Source organism: Megascapheus bottae, chromosome 10, assembly GCF_031878675.1.
Source record: "Megascapheus bottae isolate mThoBot1 chromosome 10, mThoBot2.hap1, whole genome shotgun sequence".
Taxonomy (NCBI): domain Eukaryota; kingdom Metazoa; phylum Chordata; class Mammalia; order Rodentia; family Geomyidae; genus Megascapheus; species Megascapheus bottae.
This window is the reverse complement of record NC_143518.1, coordinates 47,743,824-47,768,797: the sequence shown is the minus strand read 5'-3', so window position 1 is coordinate 47,768,797 and position 24,974 is coordinate 47,743,824. Positions and strand designations below refer to the sequence as shown.

General features: G+C 34.0%; 1 protein-coding gene across 1 annotated transcript in view; it reads right to left on the bottom strand.

Moving 5' to 3' along the window:
- Ush2a (usherin) overlaps positions 1-24,974 on the bottom strand; it is a 606,255-nt gene that overhangs the window by 540,050 nt on the left and 41,231 nt on the right. Inside the window, exons 4-8 of the mRNA XM_090341196.1 lie at positions 13,457-13,520; positions 11,351-11,645; positions 9,415-9,599; positions 6,803-7,024; positions 5,252-5,345 (exon numbers count right to left, since the gene is read on the bottom strand). Of these exons, the coding sequence (XP_090197322.1) occupies positions 5,252-5,345; positions 6,803-7,024; positions 9,415-9,599; positions 11,351-11,645; positions 13,457-13,520 (860 nt within the window). The remainder of the gene's footprint in view (positions 1-5,251; positions 5,346-6,802; positions 7,025-9,414; positions 9,600-11,350; positions 11,646-13,456; positions 13,521-24,974) is intronic.

The following is a 24,974-nucleotide window of genomic DNA, read 5'->3' as shown; positions in this document are numbered from 1 at the left end:
CCAGGGCTTGGCTCCGACTCTATCATTGCATCACTTTTGGCTGGAACTCATGAAAAGGTGAACGGAACCATTAAGAAAACATGAAAATTGGTAAGGATGTAAGTTTCCCCCGATGACTTCTCTTAAAGCTAGATTCAATCAACACTTGAACACTTAAAACAAGGAAATGTAAGATAAGAGAAAAGAAGGACTGGTGGCTCAAGCTTATAATCTCAGTTACTCAGGAAGCTACTCAGGACTGTGTTTGGTTCCAGCCTAGACAAAAGTCCATAAGACTCTTAAATCTCATTAACCAGGGAAAAGCCAAAAGTGGAGGTATGGTTCAAGCAGTAGAATAGCAGCCTTAAAATAAAAAGGTAGACCAAAACAAAAGGCCCTATAATGATTATGAGTTCAAATCCCCATTCAATGAGACAGAAGAGATAGAGAAATAAAAAAAGAAAGAAAGAAGGAAAGACAGAAAGAAAGAAAGAAAGAAAGAAAGAAAGAAAGAAAGAAAGAAAGAAAGAAAGAAAGGAAGAAAGGAAGGAAGGAAGGAAGATAGAGATGCGATAGGTACAGTGTAGACATGCTCATATGGGCCTTGGCATATATAATATCCTGTACCTGGATTCTATTTTGCTCTCTTCTGCCTTTTTGAGCTTAGTGTGTGTATGTATGTATGTATATATATATATATATTATTTTGATAGACTGTGTGGCAAAGTAGAATAGGAGTAAACTGAATACTACACTTAATTAGGAAATTATGCATAAAGGGAAGTGGAAGTATGGAGAAAGATTTAAAAGCCCAGATGCAAAAAAAACCATATTGAATAATGTACTATGTGTGAGAAAATATTACAATAGGCAAAGCACTCTGTAGTGAGAGAATACAGGTTGGTGAATTCCTGAGCTGGGATTGGGAATTGAGGGGGAGTTGGAACATTGACTTCAAATGAGTTCAGTAAGTATTTGGGAGGAAGGAAACTGTGTATCTTGATTGGTGTGGTGATTATATACACATACACAGCTACCCAAAGTATAGACACTTAAATTCTATTTATATTAAGTACCACTGCTACCCAAAGTATAGACACTTAAATTCTATTTATATTAAGTAGAATTCAATGTGTACAAATCATGCATTAAGAAAATTGACATGGGAAACAAACCATTTTGCAAATTGTTACTGTGCTTAAAATCTCTTTGATTGGTGAGAACTGTACGTGAATTGAAAATTATCTCAAAGCAAAAGCCGTGCTTTTAAACTAAAATAGACATATGTATCTGCAACAAGCATAGCTTGTTATCAAAATAAATCATTTGACAATATGTTTCCCATTTGTGCTTAATGCTAGTTCAATATCATGCAATTCTGAATTCTACTTTGACATATTTAACTGCTTGAAAGTTAATGAATAGTATCTAGTCTTTTGAATTTGTTTCTTTGGATCAATCCAAAAGTGAGGCAAGTAAATTAATCATTCACTGCTTCAGTCATTCTTGGGAAGAAATAGAAAAAGTACTATAAAAATTTTATCTACTGATGAAATATGCTATTATGTTTTGGTTTGTTTCATACATTCAAGTCAAGACCTGAAATTGCCAATGCAATGTAATACTGAAATGTGCCAGAGTGCTTTGATTAATATTTATTAATTACAGTCACTGGACAAGGTAGATGTTTTCTGTAAAACAAAAAATAATAAAAGACTTGACTCTAGTAAAAAGTAATTCGATTTGGAAAACTAGATGTGGCTTTAAACTTATTTTGGAGTCAACAGTCTGGTAATAAGTTATTTTGAGTTGCTTATTTGTTCTTTTTAGTTTCCATTTCATGAAAGGATAAGAAAATTAGAAGTAAATAATGGGCAAATCTAGTACAACACACAGGTACTGTTGCCCTATTCAGAAAAAGATTAGTCATTCTCTCTAATGATTTCTCAATTTTTTAGTTTCTAGTTTCTTTTTTATTTTTCTTTTCTTTTCTTTCTTTTTTTTTTTTTTTTGGTGGGTCATGGGGCTTGAACTCTGGCCTGGGTGCTATGCCTGAGCTCTTCAGCTCTAGGCTACAGCCCAATCTTGGGCCAAGCCCCATTTGCTGTTTTCTAAAGGGTAATTGTAGATAAGAGTCTCATGTCTTTTTGTGCCCAGGCTGGCTTTGAACCTTGATCCTCAGATCTCAGCCTCCTGAGTAGCTAAGATTACAGGTGTAAACCACCGTGCTCAGATCAATCTTTTAGTTTCTTTATGCTTATAATTTTCTCAAATCCTAAAGGCGTTGAAGGTGACATAGTTTATTTACGAGCAGCTGCTTAGGAATACAGCAGTAACAGAAAGCATGTCCCTGCTCTAAGCAGAGTGATTGCTATTCTGAACCCACCAGCCATTTCCAGTGTTGGATTAACTTCTGATTAGGACAAGTTTTTTTGTAAGGTGAATATTCCAATTGGAAAATAAATAAGAATCAAATAAGTTATGTTGGGAGCATCAGTTTGTGACATGAACTTTATAAAAGCAATGAATGATGCTTCAAACAGAAAATTATGTAGAATGTCATGAATTTATCTGCTCATGAAATATACTTTTAAAAAAGTCTCTTCAATTCATTTTTTCACTTCTGTTAAGATTAGGAACTGGCATATCCTCAAGGTTTATATTTTTATCTGCTTGCCAAAGGGCTATAATATAATTCACAAAACTCCAGTTTATTGAGTATTTATTATTAATGGTTAGTATAAAGCTGTGAGTCAAAGACACTATGTAGTTTCCATTCAGGTCTTTTAAAAGAACAAAGCTTCTCATAGGAAACAAATGATCTAAATATAACTTATTGTTATTTAAAAGGGGAAAATCATAAACAATGTTTAATCAACTTTTCTTAGAAGTCCTCATAGGCATTATAATATTTTAAATAACAAAGTAAGAGGGTCAGGCCCATGAATGCCTTCATAAAACTTTGAACACATTCATGTTCACTTTGAACACATTGTTGAAAATACTATACAACTGAGAAATCATTCAACTTAATAATCTATTGACTTTTTCCCTACAGTGTCATTTGCCAAAGTTTGCTGAGTAAATTGTATTTTGTTGATCTATAATTTGTGGCTAAATTTCTGAATTATCAAATATGACCAACAGGAAAATAAAGTGTTTACTTTTGTGGTTTTGCTTCCAAAATAATATTTATTATTTCAATAAAAAGCATTAAAATATGTTCTCCACCAAAATATTAATTAGACCTTAGGTCATAATCTAAGAGTCACTACCTGAGACCATGTCTGAAAATCCCAGTTTGACTTCTGAAACCAATAAGGAGCCTTCACTCATTTTCTGCCTCTATTTTTAAGAAGAAGCATGAAAGGATCCACCAATCATAAAATATCAAGCACTTCAATGAAACCAATATAAAACTAGTTGAGAAAGAATACTAAGACTAAGGCAAAGAGATGGGAAGGAGGCTGAGAGGAGTTAAATTATCAACACAAAGTCAGGGAAGCTGAGAAAAACATGTTGGGAGGAAAAAAATAGTCTCATCATAAGAAAGGAAATGGTGACATTAGAATTTAACTTCAACATTCTAGAGACTCTCAGATTCATTCCACATAAGTCTTAAAACTGAGCTGTTAACAGGCTGGGGAGGAATGGCCAAGCTATTTATTCAAAGAAATAAGTAATTACAAGGAAAGTGATGCAATGTTCATGTTCAAGGATCATAGAAAGGAGTAGGGAAAATAGAATAAAAGTAAATTCACAATCTAGAGCAAGTCAAATGCAAAAATTTAAACAGAAAATGATGAGTAAATTAGTCAAGTTAATTCAGTTGTTTTCACGTAGATAGTAATTCAGTTGTCCACGAAAACAATTACTTATTAAAGGTAGTTTTTATTTAAAGACCGCCTGACGATAAATTCTTAAAAGCAAATTGAAAGATACTATGTGCTAGAAATCCAAAAGAATGTAAGATTTCGTTTTCAAATACAATTATTCACTAATAGTGAAGAGTAAGAATATTCATAAAAGAACAGCATACAAAGCAGTGATCTGGAAAGTGCTTTCAAAGAGATACTTAATTTTGTACATGAAAATGGTAGTTTGAGCACACAGAGAGAGAAGAAGTCATAGCCAAACCAAAGAACCTTGAGGTGAAACTGAACAAACAAGACTGTACAGCGAGCCAGGCACTGTTTGCTTACATTTGTACTTCTAGCTACTTAAAAGGTTATGATCTGAGAACTGAGGCTCAAAACCAGCCGCCCCCCCCAAAAAAACACAAAAGTCCAAGAAACTTCACATCCACATAACCAGCAAAAATGCTGGACTCAAGATGTGGTTTATGTTGGGTAGCATCAATAATGAGTGAAAAAGCTAGGAGAGGACAAGAGGCTCTAAATTCAAGCGCTAGTAACTGCGCACGTGCAAGTATGCACCCTCCCCCCCACACACCATCATAAATGTGTCAGAGGATGTCTGATTGGTAGATCCAGTTGTTGCCATTGAACAACTACACTAACATTATAATTGGGAACAAATTTGATCAGGTTGAAAATGGGGAGAGTCCATAGTACCCACCATCATCATCATTGTGATTCCCAATGAAGCTAGGTACTCATGGTTGTTGTTGATGTCAGATTGTTCCGTTAACAAAAATCTATCACATTTTAAGCACTTTTGTTCATGTAATTATTATTCTTGAAAAATTATATACTGCTAAATATTCATGCTAACTATGAAAAGTCCCCTATTCTAAAGTGATAGAATTCCTAAGGAATTTTCCTACTGATTTGGAAGTAACTTATCTAAAATTTCATGATAGAAGCAATTAATCTTGACTGTATCAAGAACACAATGATTGGTTGCATATAAAACTCCTTTTCTGTAGATATCTTTATGCTTATATCTTTTTAGATGGTGATATTAAACTTTGTGCTTAAACATGCCAGACTTTCCAAAAAACATTAAATAATGTTCTGTTATAAATAGACCAAGATAGTAGTAATGAAAACTGAAAACAACATGGCAGGATTACATGTTATTTGTAATTTCTCTACTTGACATTTTTCAAAAAAAGAATAGTTTTTGACTCTGTTAATAGATTTACTTTTCTGCACAAAATCTTCCACTGGAATAACTGCCATTTTAAACACATACCAATTCTTCACATATATTTTTAGAAACTAGAACCAATGCATGTTTATAGAATTTATACACACCCTTCCTTCCTGTCTTTTTTCTCACAAAAGTCTCCGTGGGTAAATCAACCTACCTGAAGTCCTTCTGTGAAGCTTTCCCGAGAGCAAAGGCACCTGTATGGCTGGCTTGTGGTGTCACAGTTATTAGAATGACCATTGCATTGACATCTGTGAGTATGAACACAACAAAACATATGAGAAAAAGTCAATTATTAATATATTCTAGGGCCTATGGATATACACACTATATGAATCAAATAAGAAAGATAAGCAAGCATCTTAATAACATGATCATGCATTAAAGAGTTGAATAAATCTTAAGTATCAGGACTGTCATCAATATCTCAACATACTACATTGTGATGAGAATTTTCAAGGGATCCTGAAAAGTGAGGTGGGGATTGTATGTGTTTATTCCAGCTATGCAGCAAATTTGTCAAAAGAAGGAACTTGCTGCAACTATTTAAAACAGTCAAAACTACATAGTTCAGGATAAGCTGTCTTTCATTCGAAAATCAGATGGCAAATATTTAATCATCCTACCTTTTCCATTATATTATTACATAACAAATGTTGGCATTCAATTTTTTTAAAAAATTAGGTTAAATGGATATTTTAAAATGTTTATATTCTGGCAATCTGGATATTTTAAAAGAGATAACCCTTTCTGATAAGAAATATTTTTTCTTAGAAGAAAGCCCACTTTAAATATATTGTATATGTACATTTCTCAATCAAACTGTAAGCCAACTAGTTTCATAGATATTTAAAAATGTATTTGGTGAGTCATATTCTCAGTTATGATTAAAAAAATTGTAAATTATTAAGGTCAGAGCACCTATTTCTTCTAATGTTAAACAAATATTTCCTGTGGAACTGGAAACACTGAATTAATTTTCACCTAAACAATCTGATACTATGACTGTACTCTGTATTCAGCTTTTTATCTTTGCTGTCAAGGGATTTTAATTTTTAAATATATGAATTTTGAATATATGATAAACTATAAGCATGATTCCTTTTTTTTTGCCATGCTGAAGCTCACACCAAGGGTCTCATACATTCTAAGTAAACGCTGAACCATTAAACTTCATTCATTTCCTGCCTTCAGAGTATTATAATTTCGGAACCCGGTTGCTTTTGAAAACATATTCAATATATTATATAACAATACTAAATAATATACAGAAAAAACTTCATATTCAAATCTTTCATTTGGGTGCCAATGGCTCCCACTTGAAATCCTACTTCCTCAAAGAGATAAGACATAAGGATCATGATTAGAAGTCAACCCATGATGAAAAATCCACAATGTTTATCTCCAACTAACCAGCAAAAATCTAGAAGCAGACATATGGTTCAACTTGTAGAAAACCAGTCTTGAGTGAAAAAGCTAAGAGACAATACTCAGGATCTGATTTAATCCCCAGTACCAGTACCTTCCCCCTTCAAAAAATAAAAATAAAAGTAATTCCAGAAAACTTTTGAACAAATTCAAAATATGAAGATGTAAGTATAGCTTCCTCTAAAATCTTAGTTACCATATATTAAAATATGTGCAACAAATTCCTCACTGGAAACACAATTCATAGTGAAAACCACACTGTGACTATCATGAACAGTACCTTCCAGTGATGATAATTTCATTCACTGCATAGTATCTGTGTCCTAGGTTGAATGCAGTCTCTGCTGTATAGTACTGTCCATGAAATTGAAGCCTGATTTGTGTGGCTTTTACAAATTCTTGAAGAGATGGAGTATTACAGAAGTTATTGTATCCAGGACGTGTTTTTGATCCAGGCCTCAGGAGGCTAAATGTGAAATTACCATGGGAAAATGGAGTAAGACTGTTGGTGGAAAAAAAGAATTCACATCATGAAAACATATTCATAGTCTTTATAAAACAAATTAAAAGTGAATCATTGATGCACAATACCAGTAAAAGCACTGGATTCAAAAATATATATTCCATTTATTTTTATGTACAAGTAGAATAAAACCATCAGAGAAAGTCATAGTAGACATTTTCTTCAGAACATAATTAAAATTTGGTAAATACAGAGAACTTGCAAACAAGAATACCAGATTGCAAAATCCCAGGTAGACTGCAAATAAAGTACGTTGTAAATTATTTTACAAGACCCATAAATGTAATATAAAGTTCAATTTAGATGGGCAATTTAGGAGACTCTACTTTAAAGAAATCAATAATGAAGCGAGTTGTTTACCAACCTTTTGACTTCGCTATCCTATAGACTGTTACTAAGTCATTTATCTGTGATACAGTTCACTGGTAGAGTAATAGTCTACCATGTCCAAGACATGGGGGTTCTATCCCCACACTGCAAAAACAAGCTTGAAACAAAAATAAGCTAGAACTAAACCAAGCCAAGGAAGTGAAGGACTCCTACAATAAAACTCTAAAACCATGACGAGACTGAACAAAGAGTACTAGATAGAAAGACTTCTCGTGTTCATAGATTGGCAGGATTTATGTTCTGCAATTGATTACATTTCCCAATCTATAGATTCATTGTCATTGCTATCAAAGTTCTGATGATTTTCATCCCAGAAGGCCAAACACAATCCCAAATTCATATAGGAGCACAAAAGAATCTAATAGCCACAGCATTCTGAGCAAAAACAGTAATACTTAAGGAAGCAGACTGGCACACAAAACAGACATGTAGACCAAAGAAAGGGAATAGAAGAGCCAGAAATGAATTCAACCACAGTCATCTGATTTTTGGCAAAAGTAACAGAAACATATTAGAGAAACAACAATCTCTTCAACAAATTGTCTTATGAAATCTAGGTATTCTCATACAGAGGAAAGAAAAATAAAAGCCCATGTTTTACCTGGTACAAAACTCAGATTAAAGTGAATCAAAGTCTATAATGGAAGATCTAGCACTTTGAAATACTAGAAGTACTTCAAAATACAGTCTTAAGCAATTATTTTCTGAATGTGATGGGAATAGATGAGAAAATAAAAGCTAGGATTGAGACTAGGGAACTCAACAAATGTAAAGTCTTCTCTGAAGGAAAGTAAACAATTATTAGAAGAGACAGCCTACAGAGTGGAAGAAAAATGCCTACCAACTATTCATTTGACATAGAATTATTTTCTAGAATATATAAGAAATTCAGAATAGAACCAAACCATAGGTAATTAAAGTAACAAATGGGCGAACGCATTGAAAAGAAGTATAAATGACAAACTGACTATGTGAAACAATGATAAACATTTGTAGCCAAAAGGAAATACAAGTCAAAACTACATGGCAGATTCCATTTCACTCAAGTCAGAATGGCTATCAAGAAAAGAAGCAACAAGCCTGGCACGGTGGCTCATGCCCATAACCCCAGCCACTCAGGAAGCTAAGTTCTGAGGATCACAATTCAAAGCTATTCCAGGTACTAGAGAACATGAGACTCTTATCTCCAATTAATGACTAAACAATTGGAAGTGGGGATGTGGCTCATAGGGTAGGGTGGGAGCCTTGAGTTTCAGAGTTCAAGTCCCCCCTCAAAACAAACAAAAAAAGCAACAGAAGTGGTACTGTGGCTCAAAAGGTTGAACCGAAGAACTCAGGGCAACACCCAGGCTCAGCGTTCAAACCCCAAAACCAACTAACTAACTAAATAAAAGCAACAAATAGTGGAAATAGCTATCTTACACAGTGTGAGAAATGCAAACTAATGCAGACCCAATGGAAGTCAGTAGGAAGTTGTATCAAGAACTAAAATTATAATCACCATTTGGTCATGGGATTCTTGGCACATACCTGAACTCAGCATGTAAGAGATACCTGCACACCACTATTAAAAGCAGCATTCTTCATCATAGTAGAGGAATAAAACCATCCCTGCTTCCCAATGACAGATAAGTAGATAAATGAAGTGGATATACATTCAATGGAAGTTTAATCTCCCCATAAAAAAAATGAATGATGCTTGCTGGAAAAGTGAATGGAACTGGAGAGCAATCATGTCAAGGCCAGTGAGGGCAAGCATCACATCATTTCTCTCATATGCAAAATCTCTGTATTTTTGTGAAAGACGTGAAATTTGGAAAGAAAAGGGATGAGAAGGGGAGATGAGAGAGATACAAGAAAGTACTGGAGAGATAAAGGTGACCTAATTATATTATACATATATGAACATATCACAACACAACCCATTAATATGCACTTTAATTAATATGCACTTTAAAAATGTCTTCAAAAGTTCATACTTAGGAAGCTGAAGACAGTTGACAGAGTCGGGATGTTCCAAATTTCCATTATTTTTCATTCCAAAAATACTGCAGTTTCTAGCAAAGTACTGCCAGTCCTCCCATTCGGAATTATCTTCCTTCTTCCTTTGAATCCTAATGGCTGTTGGTTGGGGACTAAGGAACTGAACAGTAATATAAAATACCTGGAGAAGGATGAGTCAATTATAGAACAGAAAGTTTACTAGAAATCAGACTATGGAACTGTGGCATTCAAACTTGAGTAAGTTCTTCGTACTTAACAAAAGTATTTATTGAAAATGCAAAAGCCAGATTTACAGTCAATGCAGCACATCTATAATTATCAATTAGTCTTTATTCTCAAGGATTCCCTGAAGTGCAAATAAGTATTAAGCTTTCTATAGAGACAGTAACAATGAACATGCTTCCTTTGAAATAAATGTCATGTATCTTTTTATTACGTCCTTATTTAGAATAAGCACCTCAGTTTGAATAATTTGTGCTGCTTAATAATAAAAGAGAGAATGCTATAACATTTCATAAATACCATTTTGGCCCAGAATTCTTAAAAATTAAGCTTTGCATGGCATCTTTCAGATACTTTGCTTTCATGCTTTACAAAACTCTAGGAAGATAATATCCAATTACCGAGTTCACTTTTTTTTGCCACGGAGTTTATAGCTGAAAATAAATGTGTGCAAGGGGTAAATCCAAGATGCCTGATCTTATTTAGAAATTGGTTCTTTCCACATTTCATTAGGTTAAGGATCTCAAAATGAAATCTTTGTAGATTAAAGGAGTCTTTTTTAAAAATTAAAAAAATGTATTTAAGCAGTTATACCAAAGAGGTGCCATTTAACAAAGCAGTTTATGAATACATTATATTTTAATCAGAATCACCCCCTTCAATATTCTTACACCCTTAACACTGACCTTTCTCGTGCTTTTCTTAATTTTGTAGCATATACAATTTTTTTATTTTTATATATATATATATATATATATATATATATATATATATATATATATATGCCAGTCCTGGGCTTGAGCTCAGGGTCTGAGTACTGTCCTTGGACTTTCTCAAGGCTAGAGCTCTACCACTTGAGCCTCAGCACCACTTCCGGCTTTTTTCTATGTATGTGGTAGCGAGGAATCGAACCCCGGTCTTCATATATGCTAGGCAAGCACTTTAACCACTAGGCCAAACTCCCAGCCCCCTTTATTTATATTTTATTTGTTGGTCCTAGAGCTTGAACTTTGGGCCTGGGCACTGTCCCGGAGCTCTTCAGCTCAAGGCTACTGCTTTACCCTTGAGCCACAGTCCCACAGCCTGATTTTTTAGTGGTTAATTGGAGATAAGAGTCTCATGTTCTTTAGTGCCAGGGCTGGCTCTGAACTGTGATCCTCAGATCTCAGCCTCCTGAGAAGCTAGTATTACAAATGTGAGCCACAGTACCCAGACACAATGATTTCTTGACTATATTCTTCTATTCCTCTGACCTTGCCCCTCCTTTTGTGTGTAACCATTTTGTTGGGCTTTGACCTAATTTTTCCAAAAGAATATTCAATTTGGGCTCTCCATAGTCTATTATAATAATTTCGGTTAATTCACTTGTAATCACTTTCATACTACACAACATGTTTATTTATAGATATATAGGAGTATTTTAAGGGAAAGATGTAAGCTGTCAGACTGAGAAGGAAAAAAGGAAGGGGGCAGAAATTGAAGTAATACTGCCACAATGTAGGTAATGTCAGGAGTTTAGAGCCCCAGATTCTGGGAAAAGCAAGCAAGAGTTCTCAAAGCCTTTGGAACACTTCCCCGTTCTCATTTCCAGTCTCCACACCTTTGGGAGAACACAAAGCTCCCTTTGCTTCAAGACATGAGGTTTCTAAAACTCATTCCAGTGGCCATGTCCCCATTGTTTCTAATTACCTGATACTGTCCATTCTCCAAATCCAGCGAAAGAGCCACTCCTTGATTCAAGTGGGTGATGTTTGTGAACACACGTGAAACCCAGGAAGTTGCCATGTCACCATCATTGAGAAAAGCAAGGGGATGAGCTTCAGGATTTAGCCGGGGCACCCTGTTTTGAGTCGTGTCTTCTGCATCATTGGGAATGCAGTATCGCTGAGCGAATGGTTGGACACGAGGGTGGCTGCCAGGGCAGCGACAGTGTGGCTGCGTGTGTAAATGGGGCAGCTCTCCTGAGAAAACTTCCAGAATCTCTCTGAAAGAATCAAGGGGAAAAACAGAAGGGGGAGGGAGGAAGAGCTTCTAAGAAGCATGGCATCGAAAGTAAAACTCTCAGACAAGATAATGGAAGTCAAAGGCAGCAAAATTGTAAGTGTTCATTTTTCACACCAAGAATCCTTGTTGGTGATAGATGTCCTGTGTCTGTCTGTGATGAATTGGAAGATAACCATTTACTGAGATTGTTTATTGCTGGGAGTGGCCAGGTAATATTTTGAAAGGAAGGAGGAGGAGGAGGAGGAGGAGGAGGAGGAGGAGGAGGAGGAAGAGAAGGAGGAGGAGGAGGAAGAGGAGGAGGAGGAGGAGGAGGAGGAGGAAGAGGAGAAGGAGGAAGAAGAGGAGAAGGAGAAGAAGAAGAAGAAGAAGAAGAAGAAGAAGAAGAAGGAGGAGGAGGAGGAGGAGGAGGAGGAGGAGGAGGAGGAGGAGGAGGAGGAGGAGGAGGAGGAGGAGGAGGAGGAGAAGAAAAAGAAGAAGAAGAAGAAGAAGAAGAAGAAGAAGAAGAAGAAGAAGAAGAAGAAGAAGAAGAAGACGACGACAAGCATTTCATCTGTTTCTCTTTGGAGTGAAGGAACTACAGCCAAGTACATTTGTCACTGATTTCCTGTGACTCATCTGTGCAAATTCTGGCTTCCTAAAATGTTTCAATGGCTTCAGAGCATATGCCAGCTGCCAACAGTCAAACAAGAATGCCAATTCCAGACAGTTATATTTAATTTTTTTCCATTAAGGGTAATAAACTTGTTCTAGATCAGAATTAGTCATCCTATTTTTAGGCACTCTTCCACATAGCACCTATCCAGATATTTCAAACAAGCCAGCATCAGTCATCCAAGTCTAACTAGAGAAAGCAAATTTCCTCTTTCAGGTCCTGCTGCAGCAATGGTACCCAGCGGCTTTTTCTGCTCACTAAACTACATGAAGTGACGTTTTCTTTAGTCTTACTCATGGTTTTCAACTGATATTAGATTTTGACTGGGATCCAAATTTCCCCATCCAACATTCAATCTTTTGCCTCTCAGATCATACCCTGGACAATTTCATTCCCAAAGGATTGTTACAAATTGCTCTTCAGTGTTTTAGAAAAGATCTGAGCGATAGTATGGTCAATGGTAACCCATGTTTTTCTCCTCGGTGCTACAGCAATGTTTGTTCAGACATCATCTGGATGATGTTGACTAATAATACAGAAACTTTATACTGATAATGCACCCTGCCCCGGAACACATCACCACGTCAGGGAGCAACAGGTCTCAAATCTGTTAAGTGCTAATCCTATCGTTTTATAATCACCACATGGATCCACATGGCCCTTACCTAAATAACTATCAATTTTAAAAAGTCTTCCTCTTAGCCTTCACAAAACTAAATATACTTCATTTACCCACACAACAATATACTCTACATCATTTGATATTAAATTGGGAAAGCAATTTCAGAAACCATTTTTAAAAGAACCTCATCTTCAAACTTCTGAAACCTATCTACCTAAGATTTCTATCTATTCCAAAGGCCCAGAGAAGTTTTTAAGTATTAGAAAATACTATATAATGGATACTGAACAGGATTCTACTTTGCATAAAATGCTGCCATAAAATGCTTCTTTGAGAAGATCGTTGAGAATTTAGTCGACCTTATAAGGAACTACTTATAAAATAACCACTTTGAAGAGAAAGGATAGTCTAAACCAAAGGAAACATTATAAACATTAAATAGGTAAATTTTTATTAAATTCTGTATGGGTGTAAAATTTCTGTAATCTTATAGCTTTATAATACTATAACTTCTTACCTGTTTGTAAGTGCCACTTCATACAATCGAAAATCTTGCATTCTTCCAACAAACTTCTCCAAACCTGCAAGGCATTGATATGTATAGGAGAGAACTTAGTTTAACTAGAAATTGCTTAAAAATAGTTTAATTGCTAAAAAAAATAGCATGCATGAAGCCCTGGGTTCAATTCCTCAGTACCACATAAACAGAAACAGCCAGAAGTGGTGGTGTGGCTTAAGTGGTAGAGTGTTAACCTTGAAAAAGCCCAACAACAGTGTTCAGGCCTTGAAGTCAAGTCTGTGGACTGGCAAAAAAGACATTATGTACTTAAAATCATAGAAAAAAATAGTTTAACAAGCTAGGTGCTGGTGGTTCAGGCTCACACCTATAATCCTAGCTACTCAGGAGGTTGAAGATATGTGGACTTGAACATATAGCTCCAGAACTCTGAGATATATGTTTATAACATTTAAGCCACTTGATTATGGCAGTCACAGAAAACTTACACCATTGTTTTCTATTTTTATGACTATATGTTACTCAAAAGAAAAAAATGTACATTTATAACATATAGTTATATTTTCCAGCTCATTTTAAGAACATAAAATACTGTCTGAAATGTTTTAAATCAGAACATCCAAGGGAGAATTTTTATTTCAAGAAACCAGATATAACAAATAAAGCTAATCATTCATACTTTTGGAAAGTCTACTCTCACCAAAATACAACCAAATGATGAACATTCTGATTTTGTCAAAGCCTGAACCAGGGCATTGAATGTGAGGGTGACTTCATTCTTTATGTATTTATTCATTCACAAATATCTATTGGGAACTGATTATGTGCCAGACAATTTCATGGCTGCCAAAAAGACATCAGTTAGAAAGAAAACTCCCTTGTTTTATGAAGCCTGAATTCATAAAGATAAACGCAGTAAGCAAGTAACTTTTAAGACATTTTAGAACATAACGGGCACCATCAATAATAAAATGATCAATAAATAAATAAATGAGAAGAGGATGGAGAACATGAATGGATGTTATTGGGGATACATTCAAAGAGAACCCTCATTGAGAATTACAAGGGATAGAAAGTGACTCCTGTAGATAGATGTTCCAGAGACAAAGTGTTCCAAGAAGTTCATAATGAGTTCATAGTCCCCTCAAGAACATGCTTGGTATGTTAGATATGGTGCTAGGAGCTAGCATCCTACAACAGGATGAGAGAAGGAGATGCTACTAAATGATTAGGTTAGAAGGTAACTGGCCAATGGGGATGGAATTACAAATTGTTGAAAGTCTTATAGCCCATCGTAAGGATTTGGGTTTATATTCCGAATAAAATAAGAAGCCACTGGAGGGTTGTGAGCTGAGAATTGACAGTCTCAGGTTTATTCAAGAGTGTTGATATTAGAATGTAAAGGAACAAGGTTAGATGCAGAGGGGGCAGTTAGCCAGCTATTGCAGTCATCCAGGTGAAAAATGATGGAATCTAGACCAGGGTGTTAGAAGTGGAGGTGTCTCCTTCAATGCTGATAAATTAGAATTCACTTCCCATATTTTAATAATAGTTAAAGGGAAGCTGTGCTGCAGAGGGATAATGAAATCTATTTTATCATCTATAAAATAAAAGGGCTGGGTTTTATAACCTTTAAAAACCATTTTAGCTTTACATTTTGGAGTCTGTGATGGGACCAGCATTGCAACTGCTGCAGAATTCATACTTGAGGTATTTTTTTAAAAGAATTTGAAGAAGTTTTCCAAAGACCAAGAGTTAATGTGAATCATCCATCGCAAAGAAGAGAATTATAATTTGGTGAGAGAATGCTATAAAATATTTCAAGGACACAATCATAAGGCTAGATGTTCCTCATTCCTTTGCTAGTAACAAATGTTTAACACATATCTAATGGAATAAGGATATTTCCTTTTGAAGAATGTCTGCATGGCAGAGTTCTAAATTCTATAAACTAATCAAGAAAATAAACATGACTCATACAAGCAAGACCTTATAGCTGTGGAGTCAAAAAGTAAATAAGTCATCACAGAAAAGAAGCAATGTTATGTTATAATTCCATGGCAGAGCAATATTATTTAAATGCCAAAATTGTGAGTAAATAATCTTAATACGTAGATGTAGTAAAATCAAGTTTGGAATTAGGATAAATAAAAATTGTAACACCAATCAGTGAATGTTGAAACTTTTAAGTCCATTTATATTAGCAACCAAAGCATAAAATATTATTTATTAAATTAATGAACTGTGACAATAACACTAAATTGAAATTGCAAACATTTTGGGAAAATAACAGGGTTATAGCAGGAATGACAGAGTAACAACCACTGCAATTTTCTGCACTGTACAAAATGCTTATAATATTGAAAAGAGTCAAATTTTCTAGGTTCTTGAAAATTAACAGGACTAGGAACAATGTGGAGAGAGCTTATTTTGAAATGGTCAAATATCTGCAGCCACTGGTAGGCAACATTTTAGCTTTTTTCTATTTTTCTTTCTACCACTCAAACAATCTTCAAAGACAAACAAGCAGCCTTAATGCTTTTGGAAGGAGTGTTTGACAATTGCACCTCTTTTGACAAACTACAGCAACAGAAAATCCCAAAACAATAACTAGACAAAAACCTTAAACTCAGTATGTTGAGTATGCATGTTCAATGAACTAAAGGAAATCTTTTCTGACAAACTAAAATAATGTGTGAGGAGAATACATCAATATATACTAATTAAATGGGAATGAACAATCCAGGAGAGAATTCAATAGCAAAAGTAGATTTGGATAAGAAGAAAGGTTACATATAGAAAAAACAGAAATGATCAGCTCGGAAAGTAGAAAAAAAGAATGATGAATAATGTATGCAGTCTGAAAATCTCATTTACTAGATATGAAGATAGGAAAAAATAATTTTTAAATCACTAACAGGGCGTGGTGACTTAGGTCTGTAATCCTAAATAATTGGAGGATGGCAATTCAAGCACAGCTTGACATAAAAAGCCCCAAGATTCCACACCAGTCCGTGACTGGCTGAGAAGGCTTCCACCCACCATCCCAGTTAGAGTTACAGGGGAAGCACAGTGATTGGGTACAGTGGCGTGCATCCATTATCCCTACCAGCAAACAGAAGCACAAGGAGGAGAACTGCAGCACAATCTGGCCAGCACATAAAGCGAGACACTACCTGGAATAACCAAGCCAAAAATGTAGTTGAAGGCATGAACTAAATAGTAGAGTGCCTACCCTGCAAATGTTATGCTCTGAGTTCAATCCTCAATTCGAGAGAGCAGAGAGGGAGAGAGGGAGAGAGAGAGAGAGAGAAAGAGATCAACAAATATAATTCACTAAAAATGGTCAGTGATATTCGAATGGTTGAATTCAAAGTAGTGATTAAAAAAATTGATCAATGACTTCTAAGAAACTATGGAAAATAAATGAATAATGGAAGGCAGACAACAAAACATTTCAATAACAAGAGATACCTTTGAAAGGGAATTAAACATTACTTGTAGAAATAAAACCACAATAAATCAAATTTTATAATTCAGTGAAATGTCTCACTCATTGATTGATATCAGGAACTGATGAAAAAGGCTGATGAATTTGATCATTCAGTGGTAAAGAAAAATGAAAATAACAAAATGAAAAAACCTCAGGGATATGAAAAAAAATACCAAGCCCACAGAAGTTGAGCATAAAAGTAGTTACCACAATACAGAGAAAAGACATAAAAAATACATTCCATGAAATACTAGCAAAAGTTTATCAAATCTTTTTCATACCTGCTCAAGAGTTGAATTGCTAGAACACAAGATAGTTCCATGTTCCTTTTCTTTTGAGGAACTGTCACATTGTTTTTCAGGATATAATAGAGCCACCAGCACATCCTTGTTTGTTGCAGCATTACTCACCATAGCCAACATTTGAAATCAGCCCAGATGTTCCTCAATGGATTGATGGATCAAAAAATGTGGTATATGTACACAATGTAATTTTATACAGCCATTAGAAAGAATGATATTGTACTATTTGTGAACAAGTAGAAATATTTTTCGTTAAAATTCCAAGAGTGTGCATAACAATATAGAAATGTAGAAGCAATCTCAAAAAAACCCCAGAAACCCTAAAGTTTAGGAGAGGATGAAGTGATGTATTGAATGCCCTGGAAAGAATTAACTGCCAGTCTATATTACTAGATCCAGCAAACATCATCCCTAGGAATAAATGGATAGGTAAAAATCATCTAAAGTATATAAATAAAATAATGTAATTTGCAATGACTAAACAGCACTGTGGAAGATAATTAGGGAAATTTTCACAGATAAGAGGAGAGTATGGGAAAAATAAATCTCACTAGAATAACATATAAACAAATAAGAACTGGAAAAACAATTGAACATTAGAAAAACATCAAAGTCTTAGGAATTAATTCATAATTTTGAATTATAATCCATGATATGAATTCAGTATCCTTCCCCAAAAGGAGAGTAATTGATTGGCAGGATTAAGCAAAAGCACTACCTACATATTACTTGCAAAAAAAACACTGGAAATCAAAGGCATTTTCAGACTGAAAGTAAAAGGTTGGAAGAATATATTGCAAATAAATAAAAGCAAATAAACAAACTAATATAAAATAAAGTAGATTTTAAACTAAAAATCAGTCAAAGAAGATGTCACTTAACTATTAAAGGTGCACCACAAAATATACCAATTGTAGCTTGATGCCATAGTGTTCATCAGATAATCTAGTATTTGGAATGTAGAGTCAGCAGGATACTGAGTTCAAGAATAGTCAAGTATATAAAGGAGGAAGAAGGGGAGGAGGAGGTGGAAGTGGAGGAAGAGATGGACGAAGAGGTGTTGATGGTGAAGAATAAGTTATTATTATTTAACATGAAGGCTGTGTGATGTTCATAAAATCAACAAGACTGGTCATAAGGGGCAGATACACCCTAAGACGGTAATAGGGGGTTACTTCAATAACCCATTCTTAACAATAGATTGGTTTTCCTGTTGTAAATAAAAAAAAGAACAAAGAGACCTCTGGCTGAAACTACACTATAGATCATGTAGAGTTAGCCAATATCTATAAAATACTATACCAGCAACTGCAAAATATATATACTTTTCAGTGGCTCATGAAACTTTATTAATAGATTGCATTTCAGGCCATAAAACAAATCTCAGTACATACAAAAATAAATAAGTGAACAGAAACAGCTTCTTTCATCTTGCCACAACTTAATGGGATAAAACTAGCAATAAACTGTCAGAGAAATGACAAAAAATGTGCAGACTTTTAGAGACCATGCATTATACTTATAAACAGTCAGTGATTATCTGGAGAAATCAGTGAGAAAGTTACTAAAATTCACAGAATCAAGTAAAACTAGAAACCAATGTAGCAGAATCTGTGGGATACAATGTAAGCTGTTATAAAAAGGAAGTTTATATGTCTATATTTTTTTAAAATCAGAAATCTCATTAATCTACTGATAAACCACAGTTTTAAAAACATGTAAATGCCAAATGAGTAGAACAAGAAAAAAAGAGAAAAGGAAGGAAAAAAAGTCCAAAAACCTCAAATGATAAAATGAAGAGCTGATTGAAAAGACCAATAATCATTATCTAAGCAAAGCATAATAAGGAAAGAAAAGACTCAAAATGACTGAACTGAAGACTAAACAGCCAATACAAAACACATTATTGAGATTATCATAGGTTGTGAAAATTTATACGCCATGAATCAAGAAGAAATGAATATATTTCTAGAAAAATAGGATCTACCAAAATTGACCTAATAAGATATTTGCAAAATAAGTAAACAAATAAAACCTCTAATCAATCAATAAAAAGTAACTACACTAATAGAGTAACTTTGAATCTATGCATAGAAAATCCTAGAGCTAGATGGAATCAACCTCTGACCCATAAAAAGAGCCAACACTCATGGTCCTTAGATTATTTGTCAAATTAGAAATGTAAAAATGCTTACAAACTCATTCTATGATGTGTAATAGGACCAATTATGAATAAAGAAAAAATCAGCACACTAGGAAAGGAAGACATGAGTAGATAATTGTAGGCTAATATGACCGAAGCACACTATAAGCCTACATGAAAAGGTCACCATGATTTGTACAATGCATAAATATATAGTAATAGCATAAATGTAGACCACCAAAGAAGTGATTATATATTTGTTAATGTTAAAATTAAAAATCCTGTGGAAAATAAAAAATCATAAATGTTAAAGGAATTTTTCTTTATTCACTTATTTTTATTGTCCGGGTAAAGTATAGAGGGGTTAGAGCTACATTCTCAGGTAGTAGGTGTGTTACTTCTCACACATTGATACCCCTTCTCGTGTTTTTGTCCCCATTTCCCTCCTCCCACCACCTCCCAATCATCTTGTATTTCCCTCTTCCCTTTCTTATTTTAAATAAACAAATAAACATATACAATATACCAGTTAACAAAGTCAGATACAGTAACAATATGAGATTGATCAAAGGGCAATAAAAGAGAAGAGATATAAAATAATACATTAAGAACAACAATTACACAAATGAAGCTCTTGTTTCCATATCCTAGAGATCCTTTCATTTAGTATCATACTATATGACCTTATGTACCTAGGTTTTGAGCTATTGTAATCCTCTTCTAGGAAAGTCCTCGATGTGTGGTACTTATTACAAATGAGGGAAACCATTGAGCCTATTTGCCTTTGGGTCTGGCTTAGTTCATTTAATATGATTTTTTCCAAGTTTTTCCTTTTAAAGGAATATTTTTAAGTCTGTATAATTATTTGAATTGCAGACAATAAAAGCAAGACTCCTTCAAGTAAGAAAAGATAGAGTAGAAATTTTAACAAAGTATAGACCAGAAAATGTACAGAAGAAAAACTCGAAAGCCAAATAGATGTGCATTTTCAAATCTTTACTTGTTTTTAATGGAAATAAAACTAAAACAAAGGAATAATTTGGGGCAAGATTTCACCAAAAACTAAATGTCTGAGAATATTTTGATGCGGATACTGGCACAAGGGCAACTGGGGCAGATGGCAGTGCAAATTGGCTCAAGCACATTGGGAACTCTTTGACAAGGTAGCAAAGTAGAAAGAGAGCCAGGTGAAGGAGCCTGTGATGCCTCCTTGTGCCTTTTCCACAGAAATTCCCATAAATGGACACAAGGAGACAGAAAATTCTCACTCTGTAATTCAACTCCAGCATAAATAATATGATCCTTTTCTGTAAACAGAATAGCTGTAGAACAGCTAGCCTGAATAGTTAGATTTCAAAGTAGAAAATCGTTAAAAACAAAGAAAAAATGTTAAAAACAAAGGAAAACTGAATATATTCTCTTTAGTTTTATTTGGTTTGGTATAGATTGATTGATAATAGATAGATAGATAGATAGATAGATAGATAGATAGATAGATAGATAGACAGATAGTAGAAATTGCAATTTCATATGACCCAGCCTACCAACAAAAGTTTTAAAAGCACACAAGAATGATACAAAAATACATGCACAAAATGGAAGAGGATATTTATGAACCATTTGGAATTTCAAATCTGTAATTTTCCAAAACTGAAAAAATAATTTATTTGAATAAGTACTAGATTAATGGAAATAGCAATGAGTCAAGATTAGCATTGTGATCTTAAATAAGAATAAATGGTATCAGGAATCGAGTGATTCATCCAGATGCTTTAAAAGTGAACTAAAATAGAGATCAAGAAAAGTTCTTTTTAATGGAAAAATAATCTTGCCTTTAAACATTGAATAGATGTGTAAAATAAGATTGCATCAGTTCTAAGTCTTGACAAATTCGATGTCAGGAAAGCCAAAGGAAATGACCAAAGTTGAAAAGCCAGAGATAAAAGTAGGACTCACAAAAATTACCAGAAAAAAATCAGAGTAAGTAAATCAAATTCAGGTTAATTCCTGACTTTTACAAAAAACAATCTTTACAGCCAATTAGTCTTCTTTTCCTAGAGAGACAGAAAGTAGCCATAGCTGAGTGAATCTAGAAGGTTGCAAAGATAAGCATAAACAATGCCAAATAGAAAATCAGTTATTTATGTAATAACAGTTCAATTTCTATACCTGATTTAATTGAAAAAATCAACAAGAATCCATTGTTGTTATCTGCCCAACAACCAAAATAAGTCAGGTCTTATAAGCAGTTGTTTTTTAAAAGCCCATCAAAAAGTTGGGTTCCCAAAGTTACTTAAATCAAATTGAGACCCAGGGTTGGTCTTCTACCTAAGAGAGTGGTGCTAAGTGGAGGAATCAATAAAGAAGTAAAAGGCATTTTTATGGAGCCTGGAAGGTCAGATTAGATTTCCAAAGGACTCAACCACACAATGGGGGTACACATTATGATCTTATCCTCAGATATCCCAAAACAGAACTAAATATCATTAAAACAATAATAAGCATCTATTTCAACTTCAAAATCATTGAGTACTGTTTCTTTCCTATTTTTACCTTATTCTAGATGACCGATGAACCATTAGTGCTTTTATTCTGGAGGTAATTATAATTTGCTCCAACCTTTGATTTTTTTAATATAAAATGTTTCTTATGTAATAAAAGTATTTTTAACACATGAGAAAAAGCAAATAAGTGTGGCCCATTACTAAGAGGGGAGTAAATAGAGATAGAGCTAGAACATAAATGATAACCTCATATATCTAAGATAAAATGATTTTTTATTCTAACAAAAGGAAAAATATGAAAATATCTGACTAGATGCTGAATCTCAGCAGCCAGATGGCATCTGCAAAAGGAATTGCATAGAAACAGTGTAAATGAAATGTTGATTTAAAAATGAAGGATGTTCTATATGGTTTTTACAGAAGCCTAGATAGAATAGTAAAAACCACCTATGAATTCAAGAAAAATCAAGCCAATAAATACTACCCAAATAAAAACACTAAGAGGAAAACAATGAGTAGGGAAATCAAAATATAAATCTCTCTAAAATTATCAGGACACTATTCACTGCTGTAACATATATATTTAACATATTTAAAGACAAAGAAGTTGGAGAAATGACATTGAGGCAGACAGGCAAGAAATAAGGGAAGAAGGAAGGAAGGAAGGGAGGAAGGAAGGAAGGAAAGGAGGGAGGGAGGGAGGGAGGGATGAAGGGAAGGGAAGGGAGGGAGGGGAGGGGAGGGAAGGGAGGAAAGGAAGGGAGGGGAGGGGAAGGGAAGGGAAGGAAAGGGGAGGAGAGGGGAAGGGAAGGGGAGGGGAGGGGAAAGGAGGAGGGAGGAAGGTATTGTATGACAAGTTTGCTTATGTACTCCCGACTTGTTTCAAACTTACAACCCTTTGCCTCAATATTCACCGGCATTTACTGTCACACCATACTGGGAAGATTTAATACTTCCATTCCATTCCTAAATAACTAACTATAGTTCCAATAATTTTTGAGTGAAACTCTAGGAGAATAAAAACAATAAAATCACCCATAGGTGGCTCAAACTGAAAATGATAGAAAAAAGGAAATCTACAGTGTACATGGGAACAGTGATAAAAATGGTGGTTGACTTCTCACCAGAAACAAGGGAGGCAAGGAGACAATGTCCTAAAGTTCTAAGATATTGACAGCCATGATAACTATGGAGTTCTGTACTCAATGAAAATATCCATCAAAAGTAAAGATAAATCAAAAAATATTTGTAGAAGAGCCAAGCGAATGTGTAGTGCTCACTGCAGGACAAGGAATGGAACAAGAAGTTCTTCAGACAAAAATAGCTAACCACAGGTGGGAACTACCACTATTTGTGATGTGTACCCAGACATCCCATTTCAAAAGTCTACAGTCATATCACTAAATTGAAATGTTTTCTTTCCTCATTTAACAAGCCAAAACACAAAATATGGCTGGTGACCATTGTTTAAAAACTCTTAATTTTCACAAGTCAATAAACTTAAGTAATACCTAAATTAATAATATTTATGACAGCAATATTTAATTGGTTAGCTAACATGAATCAAGCATACATTATTTATAAGCTTTGCAATCATCCTGAAAATATATGTACATAAAACACAGTTCACAAATGAGGAAACAAATTAGGAAATTGAATTGAGAAGTCAAAGCATTTGCCAAAGTCACTTGGCTCTTAAGAGGCAGAGCTTGGATTTTAAACTTGAATATATATGATTCTATATCTCATGCTTTGCATCTTAAGCATCGATTTTGTTAGTCATATTTCAAACACAAAGCACAAAACAAAAGATCTAAATGCATGACTCAAGTGGTAGAGTGCTTGGCTAGTATATAAGAGTCTTGGATTTGATCCTTAGTGTATATATATATACATATATATATGTATATATATACACACACATATATATACATATATATAATATATCATGTACATAAATGTATAGATATACATATATACTGTATACTATGTAATTTATATATATGTCATATACAAAGGCTTATATATTATTAATTATATTATTTTATATATAATTTTATACATATACTGTATACTATGTAATTTATATATACATCATATATAAAGGGTTATATATTATTTATATTATTTTATATATAATTTTATACATGTACTATAGAATTTTTACTTATCCCAATTATTCTTTCTTTTAGATATACATTAAATATTCAATACATATTTAAGTTATCTAATTATATTTTTAAGTGTGTCCTTCTTGCATTCTTACATTAAATTCTTCATATATATTTTTTTTCGTTGACGGTTCTCTAGGCTATTCCAAACTCTTCCCAACATTGGTTTGATCTCTTTTTTTGAATTTCTGGTTAAACTAGCAGATGATAAGCATTATGTGAATTTTATATTTTTAGTTTATTGGTTAGATTTTCAATACTTTTCTTTCATTTTTTGACATGATATCAGGCTAACAGAAGTCTTTAAATGTTGACAGTATAGAAGTGCTCATCTTTATTTTATTATACTAATTCATGATTCCACACTTCCAAATTTTAATTCATTCAGAGCTTTTGTTTACTATTTTTTATACTAATTCATGATTCCACACTTCCAAATTTTAATTCATTCAGAGCTTTTGTTTACTATAGTGATGAGACATACATTTAACATCCTCTATTTTTATATCATATCTAATTTTCCTGAGAGTATTGCTAGATAATTCTTAAGTAATGATTTGAAATCAAATCAGTCCTTCATTCAGACCTCCTATATATGAATGAACTATATTTTTCCTCCATTCCATTTACTTGTCCTTAGTCACCAATATCTATACTTTTCTATTTTTATATTGTATAATTTCCAAAATGTATCTTAGAAAATATAAATGAAGCACAATCTAAGATGAACTGAAAAGAAATTGGTCTTTGAATATGTAGTTGACTTTCAAATGAAGATCAGTGAGACACGGAGAAAAACTAAAAGTTGCATTCCAACTCCAGAATGGAGCACAAGAAAATAAATGAAGATGCACATAGAACAGAAAAGAGAAGGAAAAGCAATTTAGGGGTAGCTTTAGATGTTT